Below are 12372 nucleotides of genomic sequence, written 5' to 3'. Positions count from 1 at the left end.
AGCATTCTTTTGGTTGAAAAAGACCTCTAAGCATCCATTAAAAGTCTTCTAAGACCTCATGGAGTCCAACTGTTAGCCTGAGACCACTATGCCCACTAAACCGTGTCCTGAGTTGTTACCAGGTCTACATGTGTTATAACTCCTTCAGGGATGGTGACTCCACCACCTCCCTGGGCAACCTATTCCAATGCCTGACCACTCCTTCAGTAAAGACATTTTTCCTAATACCTAACCTAAACCTCTCCTAGTGCAATATAAGGACATTTCCTCTCAAGCTGTGACTTGATACCAGGGAGAAGAAACCAACTCCCACCTCCAACCTTCTTGCAGGGAGTTGTGGAGAGCAATGAGGTCTCCCGTTGTTCTCCTCTCCTCCAGATTAAACAAACCCAGCTGCCTCAGCTGCTCCTCATCAGACTTGTTCTCCAGGCCTTTCACCATCTTTGCTGCCCTTTTCTGGACACACTCCTGCACCTCGATGTCTTTCTTGTAAGGAGGGGCCCAAAGTGGAACCCAGTACTGGAGGTGCAGCCTCAGCAGTGCCAGGACACGATCACTTCTCTGTTGCTGCTGGCCACACTGTTCCTGATCCGTGCTAGAATGCTGTTGGCCTTCTTGGCCACCTGGGCACGCTGCTGGCTCATGTTCAGCTGGATGTCACCCAGCATCCTCACGCCCTTTTCTGCTGGACAATTTCCAGTCACTCTGCCCCAAGCCTGGAGCGTTGCATGGGGTTGTTGTGACCCAAGTGTAGGACCTGGCACTTGGCCTTGTTAAAGCTGGTACAACTGACCTTGGCCCATTGATACAGTATTCCCAGATCCCTCTGGAGAGCCTTCCTACCTTCAAGCAGATCAGCACTCCCACCCAGTTTGGTGTCATGTGAAAAATTACAGGGTGCTCTCAATCCTCTCATCCAGATAATTGATAAAGATGTTAAACAAGGCTGGCCCCAGCATGGAGCCCTGGGGAACACCACTGGTGAGTGGCTGCCAGCTGGATTTAACTCTGTTCACCACCACTCTGACTCTAGCCATCCAGCCAGTTTTTAACCCAGTGAAGCATTCACCCATCCAAGTCATCCAAAGCATTCTGACAGATCTGACAGGGAGAAGACGAATACATTACCATTTAAGCTGCCCTTGTAGCACTGAAAAATCCTGTAGTGCTTTCTACTTAAAATAGTTCAACATCAATAGCTGAACATTTTGCTCTCAGGGAAAAGTTCTCCTATTTACAGGTATCACCCTTTGATAAATTCTCTCTTAAGTGTTTAAGTAGTTTATTCCTCTGTGGAGAAAATACCGACTACACTGCTCAGATTTGCATTTTAGGAGGTTACTTCTCTCCATTCAGAGTTTTGGCTTATGAATGTGTCAGACTTGGTATTCCACAAAAGTCCATTAGTCATGAAGTTTTGTCTAGAGTTGCTTCTGGATAGCCTGGAAGGAAGAAGGTAGAAGAATCTTGCTGAAATACAACAGACTGAGCTATAATAAAAGAGAACGAGCTATAATAAAAGCACTGCGATAATTCAGGGACTCGCATGTACAAGGCACATTTGTAGTTAATAAACAACCAAGCTTTAATCATTGCAAGTAGAATGCTCCCTTTACACCTGTAAAAGAAGCACTTTGAAAGTTAAACAGCACAGGCACTTAGTGAAAACTCTGACATGACAAAAGTTATACCTCCTCATGTTTACCAGCAAGGTAAAGCCATAACACAATCCTCCCTTCATTGTCCTCCTCCTCCCAGTAACAACAACCTGCACACTACCAATGCAGTAAGCTCTATTTAGTGAATTGTTAGAGCAGGTTTTTCCTGGACCTAATAAAGCAAGTGTCTGCAGCTCCAAAATACAGTGGGAAACTGAAGAAAGCTTTGAATTTCAAACATCTTTCAGTGAGGAATTAGTTTTAAAAGACATACAACAATAAGCCGTGAAATAAGTCCAGACACCATAATTCAGGGATAGAATATGCTATGGAACTGGCAAGCATCCAGGCCAGAGCCAGGTGCCTGTTTTGGATTAGATTCAAGTGGCCTTAGGCCACCTACAGAGCTTTCAGGTAAAATCTGGAAGCTGCTCACCTCAATATGCCCTACCTTACTTCTATTTCAGGTTCTTGTGAAGGATTCCCAGATGGCTGGCCCCCATCCAAAGCAATATGCTTTCAGGTCACATTGTCTCTGTGCTGCAATGAGGCAGGTTTTGGAAAAGTAGAGATTTAATACACTGCCCATTTTCCTCAGTTTGCAGTGAGAAAGTTTTACCCATGAGAACAGCACCAGTGTCCGGCTCTGGTGCCCTCAGCACAGGAAGGGCATTGCAATGTTGGAGTGAGTCCAAAGGACGTCACAAAGATGGCCAGAGGAGGCTGGAGCACCTCCTCTATGGGGACAGGCTGAAGGAGCTGGGCTTGTTCAGCCTGGAGAAGAGAAGGCTCCAGAGACCTTAGAGCAGCCTTTCAGTACCTGAAGGGGCCTACAAGAAAGCTGAGAAAGGACTCTTTACAAGGGCTTGTAGAGATAGGACGGGGAAAAATGGATTGAAGCTGGAAGAGGGGAGATTTAGACTGGATATTAGGAAGAAATTCTTTACAGTCATGATGGTAAGACAGTAGAAGTGGTTGCTCAGGAGGGTTGTGGAGAACCCCTCATTGGAGATGTTCAAGCCCAGGCTGGATGGAGCCTTGAGCAACCTGGGCTAGTGGAAGATGTTCCTTCCTGTATCAGGGGGATTAGAACTAGATGATCTTAAAGGTCCCTTCCACCCCAAACCACTCTAATTCTATGATTCTGTCTCACTGCTCTTGACACACTTTGTGTTTGCAGATGAGCAAGACCCAGATGTATGTATTTAATCAAAGGGATACACAAGGTGGATTATGAAAAAGTAAAAGTAAAAAATACTCTTTGCATCTGAGGCTATTATAGGCCATAAAAAATAAAAGTACTTTGTCAATCTGATTTATATTTTACCTGCCACATATTTTTTTGTTTGCTTTTAACTCTGTTTCATTTTGGATCATGAAAATAGGCCAAGTTAACTCGAGCTGTAAACTTTACTGTGTAACTTCTGACAGCAAATAATTTTTGCTTGACTGTGCCTGAGTCCTAGACATATGATTCCTTCCATCATCTTCTGCAAGATCCTGTGTATATCCCAGGACACATCACGCAGTGTGCGACTCCAGTTACCCTGAGGACAGCAGGCAGAGCTGGAGTCAGCGCATTTCTTCCTGCTAGATTCAGCTCAGTAAAATTATCCTGTGAGCATGGATAAAAAATAATCAGGTTACCCTCAAACAGACTAATCAGTTTCAGTTTCTGGTTATGAAGCTCTAGCACAATGTTGCAGTGTCTGCATTGCCAAGAAGGTTTGAATCTCATTTAAATTCAAGCTAAAAAAAAACCCCAAACTGGTCTCATTAAATGTAAAATGATTGAGAAGGCCATGAATCACTTTTATTGATGTTACACTCTTGAGGAGTTCATCCATGGAGCAAAACAACAGCACTTTCACAGTGTTTGGTGTTTCTAAAGGGAGAGGAAGGGAAGGATTTTGATTATAAGGCACCCCCCAGCAAACATGAATCATGCCTAGCATCAGACTCATACATGGAGTAAAGCTTCCAACCTGCATGGACTCTGATTTTCAATATTGTGCCCCACATTCCTTTTTTTGCTGTGTGCTTAGAAATCACTTCTTCTTTAACTCTCTCAGCCACCCTTCTATTCTTGGCCCAGTAGAGTGCTTGTCTCAATATGTGAGTACAGAATTGCCACAAGGTCCCACTCTACCCTTACCGCTGAAGAGGAGCTGCTAATGTCAGTGTTACAGGCTTACAGCCTAAAATGATTTCATTCCTTTTTCTTCCCAACGTGCAGCCCTGATGAAAATAGACAAAAATCAAACTCTTTCCACTCACTACAAAACACAGAGTGAGATATTATTAAATGTTGTCACAGCAACCATGCAACACTGAGTTTGTAAAACAACTGTTTTGACTCCTCAACAAGCTGAAGTCACTTTGGAAATCAACACCACGGTCAGGGAATAGGTTTGTCTGCAAATTAGGAATGCAAAGAAGGCTGTGGTTAATTAAAAACTGTAAGCTGAGCTCCTGGGATGGGGACCAATTTTCTGTTCTGTGTGTGTTCAGCACCTAGCTTGAGGGGTACTGTAGAACTACTGCTACCATATTCTTCATCTGTTACCATCATCTTTTGACAAGACAAATAGTGGTAAAAATATCCTATGCAGAAAATAAAAGGTAAATCATGAGAGCCTTCTTTTCCTGGTGACAGAGTGTAAAGCAAGTTAAATATTTAGAGTTAAGACTCTTGTACAAAGTTGTGAAGTGATTGCATGCTGCCATTGTGGTGCAAGTTAACTTGAAGGAGATGAGAATGTGGTCCTCAAGAAATACTGCTTTTCAGTGTCTAACACAAATCCCACTCTTGTTTTGGTGCAAGAATTCGAATTCTTTCAGGACACAGCAAACAGAATCCATACACAGATTTATTAGACAACATCTCCTTTGTGTAGTATTACTGTACTGTGGTACTGTAAACCTTTTCTTAGGGAGGCAAATATGGAACAGCTCCATAATTCTGTGGGAGACATTTTCCTGTTTGATTGCCAGGCTGTAGTTAAATTTCCCACTGAGTGGTCCATTTCAATTAAGAAAGGGGTGAAGGTGCTTGGTTTGGGTAGACAACTACAATGGGAAGATGCACACGTGCTGAACCAGAAGTAAAAGCACCTAATTTTCATAGGAAATGAGCTGATACCATTGAAAATGCTGAAACAAAGTATTTGTGGGGGTGCTGCAACTGTTAGAAGGGGCTGAAAAAGCTCCTGAACTTCTTTGCAGTCCATGTTCCCAGCAAGAAGGCTGAATAACAAAGGCTCATTGATGTGAAAAGGGGGGGAAGTTTTTAATAGAGGAATCCCAGGAGCCAGCCAAAGAAGCATTATCTTGTATTAAAAAAATCTGCAAATAATGAAATTCAGAGGAGAGAGAAGCCAATTTTCTTCTTTGCTTGGCCTATGAAAGTAGTAGCAAATAAAAGAAGAAACACATGTAAAAAAGTCTGGAGACTAAATCTCAGCAGCATTCTTCTTGGGGTGTATTGTTCAAAAGAGCACAAGGGTTCATGTTCAGAAATGCTGAGCAGGTTCAGTCCCTCTTGATTCCAACTGGAGCTGTGAAATCTTGGTACTCTGGAAAATTAAGTCCCCAGAGTGCACTTGAAATTTTCATCCCACAACTCAGACTCCCACCCTGAAACTAACTGGATACAATCAAAGAAACTGACACCAGAGATCCTATCTTGCAAAGCCTTGCAAACTGATGCTAGCAAGTCACATCGAAAGAAGTTTGCCTTTCCAGTCCAGAAATAAAATGAAAAAGCAAGAGAATATGTCAGGCTTGGAAGAGATAAGGATGAGATGAAGGGGAGAAAACCCCAACATTTAGCCTCTGTTAGGTGGAACAAGTGTGTTTTGTTTACAGAGATGAACAGAAGGACCCGTAGGAAGTGAATGAGATGCCATTTCATCCCAGTGCCATTTGTTTTAGGGGTGAAGTAACCTCATGCATTCCCATCATGGAAGACAGAGGTTGAAACTTCCATATGGATTTTCTTTCTTGGCCTGCTTAATCCTTTTCTGGGGTGCAGATGCTGGCTGACTGTAACAGAGACTGGGCTTTCCTTCCTGCACGTGATGCCAAAGTATGTCTGAAACCAATCCTAGTGTCTTAGAAGTAATTTGCAGGGGTTTTAAATATGTCTTTGTGACTCTGTAAGGCTGCGCAGTGCAAATCAGAATTTATCCAAAGCACTTTGAAAGTGGATCTTTGAACCTGCTGGACTGCATGATTTCTCCAGTGCCATTTTTGATCCATTGTATAAATACAAATTCTGGCACGTGCACAACCATATAAACTGCATAATTGTTTTTATTAGAGTTCTGTGAGTTTGGAGGTACCTGTGCTTTAATTACACTTGGCAAGCTTCCAGGAAACCTCTTCTAAAATGTAGTGCTTGCAAAGCCTTAGCCAGGCCACCCACAATGACAGCTTTTATTTTTCTTCTATTGGTGATGGACATTTTCATTTCATTTTAGTCTGGGTGTGTGACAGAGCCCCCATGTACTGAGCTGCAGCTTCCCTCTGTTCACTTTTCAGCCACAGAGTGTGTCGGGACACTGTGGCAGTAACTTGTGACATTTGGAGCTAAGCCAAATGAATGCTATTTGTGGAGGTTTAGGTTGTCTTTCTTGCTTCCTTGGTCTCCCCCCTTTTAAAAATTGATGGTGGCACTAGAAATGCAAGTCAGTTAATCTCTTCTAAAATCTGTTAGCCTACAGCACTGACTGCAAGAGAAATGCAGAACATTGCTCTGGGAAGTTTCTATCTGCGAGTCGTAAGCACCCAGCATGGAGGTGGTTTTAGTTCCGCTCCCTAGCCCAAATCTCTTCTGTCGCAGGATAGAGCAAAGTACAATGGCAACAAGTCAGCAGGATAGCTGGAACTTCATACTCCATGCCAGAAAGTGGGATGTCTAGCTAGCACAAATAAATGTGTAGAACTAATCAAATTAGGATGGACATGCTGTGCGATACAGAGAAATGCATGTAAGCAGAAAATTGTGCTTAATATTTGTAATCAAAAGCATTTATTGGGGACCATAACAGCCCAGTGCTACATGCAATTTGGGTGAGGAAAAAAAGTAAACATTGTCTCTTTGATATCATTGGGAGTTACAGCAGAAATGCTGCATCAAGCTCCTTTTCCAGTGGCTGTGATTAAAAAGCTATGCAAAATGAATTTTGGGGCTTATTGACAGAACATATTACTGTAAATGCTGGTGAAAACCTACTCCACAGAGATTATGCTTTATTAAGTGGAGTTTGCCAGAATTCACAGCATCACAGAATCAACCAGGTTGGAAGAGACCTCCAAGATCATCCAATCCAACCTATCAAACGGAAAACTGGGGATTTAGAGACAGTTTGAGCACTTCAGGCCTACAACCACATTTAGAGGCTACTGCAGAAAGCAGGATTTAATACAGAAACTGGTGAGACACTGGAATTTTATTCTGTGAACTCTCAGGCCCTTAAGGAACAGGAATTAATGGCAGAACCACACTAAGTCATCCAGAAGGTATTTTTGTTACTTACATAGTTTCCATGTCAGCTGAAATATAGTTACCCATAAACAGACTAACCAGTGACATGGTGTAGCCCACGCTGTGTGTCACTGAAGAATGCAATTAGCCATCATGCAAAAGAAACTTTATTGCAGTAGTTGGTGTTATACATGGAGCACTGGTTAGAAACATAGAAAGACGCTTTTGGGAGCATGCTAGAGGAGCGTATCCATTCCTGAGAATACTGCAGTCAGCTTCAGATTTCACAGAAGTAAACAAAGAAGTCCTTATTGTTTTTATGAGAGCAAGGAAAATAAATAGCATTTATTTTATAATTTGGGAAGAGGGGAGAGTACATGATGTAGGAGTAGATCTGCTGTTAGCAGGCATCCTACTCTGAGGGTGTAAGAGCAAGTGCTAATGCTGTTCCAGCTAGAGGAGAAGCTGACCAGTGTCCTCAGTCAGTCCAGTAGGATGTGTCATGCTTCAGCTGTGCCCCTGTACCATGCCTGAGGTGTTCCCCATGGTAGGTAGGCCATGAAGTCTGTTTACAGCCTCCTTTCTGCACAAAGGATCTTTCTGTCAGGAAGGATACAGCAGACTATCTTCTCAGGTTTGGTAACTCAGCCAGATAGAGAAACTAGGACCATTTATGCCAGCTGGAAGGATTTGGCCTCTTCCTGAACTGTATGGTATTGATGGGTTTAGGTAACATACAAATAGCTATGCAAATATAATTTGATAGCAGATGACTACATCTTGTAACTACTCTTAACCTATATGAACCCTTCCAGAAGTTTTTGTCACATTGCTGATATTTTGTTCATCTAGAGGTTTTGCCCTGCTACAACTGAGTAACAGTTGCAGAACTCTTTAGACAAATTGTATAAATTCACAACATGCCTTGAGATTAATGAATAATGGGAAAGAAAAGCCTCCTTACCAGTTGTGGTATGTATGGAGCATAACTGTCAAGCATAACTGCACTTTGCAGCATCCTCAACTTGGGACAAAGATGAACTTGATAGGCTTTGAAAACTACCAGCTGTTCTAAAGAGGGCCGTTTTCATTTGGGGCTTTCCATGAGGGCTTCTCTGCAAAGAGTTGCACCCAGCATGTGGTTAATCACCACTCACAGTAAACGAAGGAAAAGGGCTTCTGTCCTTCATAGCAGTGAAACATCTTCATGAGCATAAACACAAAGAGAGCCTAAAGGCTGAACTGGAAGAATCTTGTGGAGTGCTTACGTGTATCCTGAATGACCCAACAAGTATGTAGTTTGGTAAGAAAACAGTCACAGAAAGGCTCAAGCAGCATTGGACAGTTAGAGGAACGGAATGCTGACTGGAAAAACTGTATCTGCTCCAGGTCTGTGTAGTCACCTGGTGTGATCTGACTGCCCGATTAAAACAAGCCCTCACTGCACTGTTTTTCCACTGGATGTACTCTGCTTCCAGTCATCCAGACATCTGTGATATAAACGTGGTATAAATTATTCAAATTAATTCCTAATACAAATACAACTGGAAAAATTATTGTCTGACAGAGACAGAAGTGACAGCTACCAGACAACAGACTTCTGTGAATCATTCACTCATCTCAGTGCTCACAAATGCCTCACATGATAAAGAATTTGCTCTAACAAAGATGGCAAAACAAACATGATGGCATTTTAATTCAGGGCTTATTTCTTCCGCTTGCCTGCCAGTAACATTATATGTTACCAATAATGCAGGTTCTGTATGGGGCTTGACTCTATCACAGTAACCATGACAGCATAATTTGAGCTGTGGGGGGAATTCACAAGAGAAAAAGGGATTTGGAATTGGAACAGAATTACTAAAACTTCTAATCCATTTTCTGTGATAAGGCAGCAAACAGAAACAAGATGATCTAATGTCTTTGTATCTGGACATCAAGACAATGGACACTTTGCAGGCAGGTGTAGGCGGTCTAGAGTGGGTGGGTGAGAAGTTCTGGTGAAACTTGGGCTATGCCACTTGGTGTGGTGATGAAGCAGTAGTCACTGCTGGTGTAGTGCAGCAAACTACCTACTTGCCTTTGCAGGTACAAGAGAAACTTAGACTTCCTGAGCCAGATAGGTAGATGATCTCTTTATCCTGGAGATGCTCCCCAAGAAGGGTATTGTTATCTGTGGTGCAGTGCTGCTTACGGGTGCCAGGCTTCTCCCGGCTGTCCACACGCTCCTGTGTTCACAGTTAATGGAGGCGTTTCTCACAGAGGTGGAACACAATTGCAACAGGTGATACAAACAAGTAGGGAAAAAAAGTCCTGCTGAAAACATGACAAAACTGATGAGCATGAAAAAGTGATAGGGTCATGCAGTCTGACAGCCTAAGGAAAAAATAGTTCAGTAACAGACTGTTGGTGTATGGTAATGATTAGCTTGCTGGTCATCTGAGGGGGGGAATTGCTAGGAGTGGGGGGAGGAGAAACCCCTCAGACTGCATTGTTTACTGCACTGCTGACTGTGGAGTTGTGTTTCTCTAGTGTTTTGCATGGTAACTGTGTTTGCACATGGTAACGAGCTGCCTGCAGGATTCTCTGATGTTTATGACCATCACTGCTGGGATTTTGATTGACTTGGGGAGCAAAATATGATGTTGTATGAGCATGTTAACTGATCAGTGTTGCTGCCTACAGACCAAGAAAGGTTGGGGTCCCCTGCCTAATGCCAGATTTTGTTCCATGTCGTTTATAGTCACCGAATGCAGTGCCACATTTTTTTCTGCTTCTTCTTCTTTGATCATACTTAGAAACTACAAATCCCCAGGGTGAAAACTCAGTTTCACAGAAATCAGGAGCAGAAGTCCCTTCAGTGATGCTAGGCTTACGGTGAAAGTTGTCGTTTTCTTTCTTGAACAAGAACTGTATTTATTTCCCTGCCCTAACAGCAAAAGCAATGACAGTCTTCACAGTCACGTAGTCTACTGGAAATAGTCAGCTCTGTCTGTTCAGGGTGTTGAGGGCTGATAATAAAATTACAGCCTGATATTTTCTGATTTTTCTCCTGTTGTCTGCATTTCACAGCACGTTCTACGTGTTCTGCTCCACAGGGAGCACTGGCAAACCTGTAGGCAGCTATTTCATTTGAATACACTCAGTGGGAGGTGACAGGTGCACTGTTGCAAACTGATCTTGGAACTTTATCATAATATATTCAGCAAGGTGATAATGTGAAACCCACTGGGAAACGGAGAGAGGGGAAGGAGAAATTCCACACCTGGGAACTTATTTAATGTTTAAAGGCAGGAAGTGGTTTAGAAGGGAAAGTATCTCCAATCTGTCTAATCCACTGCTCTAAATGAGTTGCTGCGGAGCTCCCGGTGAAGCAGGTAGATAGCAGAGATGACCTCCAGCTCACCTCAGCTTCTATTGTGCTTTCCAGCTTGTGTGCCAACTGGAGCAGTAAGTCACCTTAAACTGGCACAGCTACAATTTATTTTCATGATGTGACCCTGGCACAAGGGAGATTTTGAGTGAGATTGATTTGAGACATAGGCTGGAAAACTCTGGCATGAAATAAGTATCACGAGGTGAGAGACGTGGCTCAAAGTGCAGGCAACACCAGGTGTTCTGCGTTGGTTTCCATCCTGGGCTAGTCCCATTCACTCCAGTACTTGTTTCCTTTCAGATTCTGGAGATCTTTGATCCGTAACGGGAGTTTTCTGTAGAAAGTGTAACCTAATAGCATCGACCAGATGAGACCAGAAGCTGGTGCTGCATTTGGTTCAGTACATGTAATTCACTGTGTGCCAGTCAGCTCCACCATAGGCACCAGTGTGCAATGGTCAGTAACTGGTCTCGGCTGTCACAGGTTCCTTCTTAGGCAACCTGTTCTTCGTTTGTTGTTGGCTTCCCTATCAGCTACCTGTAAAGATGGCACACAACAGCAGCCGGGGCTCCCTGGTTGCGCGGCGCTGCGGGAGCCGGATCGCTCTGCTCTCTACCACATCATCACCACAACTGGTCCTTTGGATTAAGCCCTGTGGGGCGCCCCCGGTTCCGCCACCCTGCTGCCTGGGCGAAGGAACCTGGTCCCTCCGCGGACCCGCAGGTGTACCGGCCGCGGCGCTGCCCTCGCCCGGCCCCGCCGCTCCTCGCTGCCCCGGGCCCGGGGCGGCCCCAGCCCAGGTGCCTCCCCGCCCGCCAGTCCCAGCCCCTGCCCGGCCCCGCCGCCTCCCCATTGGTCCCGCCCGCTCCGCTCCGCTCCGCGGCGCCCCCCGGGCGGCGGCCGCGCCGAGACGCGGCGCCGGAGGCAGCGCTGCCCCGCGGCGGCAGCGGCGGCGGCGGCGGAGGCGGTGGTGGTGGCTTAAAGCGTGCGCGGCGGCAGCGGCGAGGGCGTACTCACCTGGGCGCCGCTCCATGGGCTCCGCCGCCGCGCAGGGCGGGGGCGCGGCGCTGCGGGCCGGCCGCCGGAGCTGCTGCGGGGCAGAGCCCAGGTGACCATGCGGGGGATCCGGGCGCGCTCGCCGCACGCTTCGGGGAGCAGGTAGCACGCCAGGTGCGCGGCGGAACATGGACTGTCTCCTGCTGGTCGTCTGGACTTTACCTGCTGCGATTCTCGGCGGCAGCTCCATGCAATTCCCGACTCTCCCGTGGCTTGGAAGCACTGTAAAGGCAGGTCGAGAGCACTTTCTTTTGCAGTCGCCTAGTGTGCTTTGATGCCAGGTTACTGCAGTTTCTGGTGCCTTGTCTTTCTGCCTTCCCTTGTCAAGTAAATCTCGCCCAATACTCCTTTTCTCTCTCCTTTTTTTGTTTTCTTTTCTCTTGCAGACCCTTCAGCTGTGCTGCCTCTGTTGCATGTCTCATGCAGCAACTTTAACCAGTGACAGCATCAGTGAATTGAACCATGGTTTGTATAGCTCTTTCTGTGTCTGTGTATATGAACATTTGCATGGATGCCTTTTTTTTGTGGACTGATCATTAAAAGGGAAGAAGGCACAGTGAAGCAAGTTGGCTGCTGTGAAATAGCTGCCCGTGGGCAGAGATTAACTGGTTAAACCCTGTGTGCAGAAGTTATAAGTAACAATCTGTAACTGCAAAGGAAATGAATGAGATGGCAAATACATCCAGGGTTACGTGTGCGATTAGAAGGATGAATGAGTAGCCACAACAAAACTTCATGTGTGTGTTAGAGAAGCGATGAGACAAAAGTAGTGAAAAGATGGGAAGAGGAGAGTG

General features: G+C 45.0%; 1 protein-coding gene across 5 annotated transcripts in view; it reads left to right on the top strand.

Moving 5' to 3' along the window:
* The window catches only part of ADAMTS18 (ADAM metallopeptidase with thrombospondin type 1 motif 18), a 184877-nt gene that overhangs the window by 92549 nt on the left and 79956 nt on the right, over nt 1–12372 (top strand). For 2 of the 5 annotated variants that reach the window (XM_064159943.1, XM_064159944.1), the window contains exons 1-2: nt 11519–11808; nt 11965–12043. In XM_064159943.1, the coding sequence (XP_064016013.1) occupies nt 11707–11808; nt 11965–12043 (181 nt within the window). In that variant the 5' untranslated portion in view covers nt 11519–11706. Of the gene's footprint in view, nt 1–11518; nt 11813–11964; nt 12044–12372 lie in introns of those variants that run through there. The other 3 variants (XM_064159946.1, XM_064159947.1, XM_064159948.1) reach the window with 2 other exon arrangements.

This window comes from Pogoniulus pusillus, chromosome 20 (genome assembly GCF_015220805.1).
Source record: "Pogoniulus pusillus isolate bPogPus1 chromosome 20, bPogPus1.pri, whole genome shotgun sequence".
Lineage (NCBI taxonomy): Eukaryota > Metazoa > Chordata > Aves > Piciformes > Lybiidae > Pogoniulus > Pogoniulus pusillus.
This window is presented reverse-complemented; position numbering and strand designations above follow the sequence as displayed.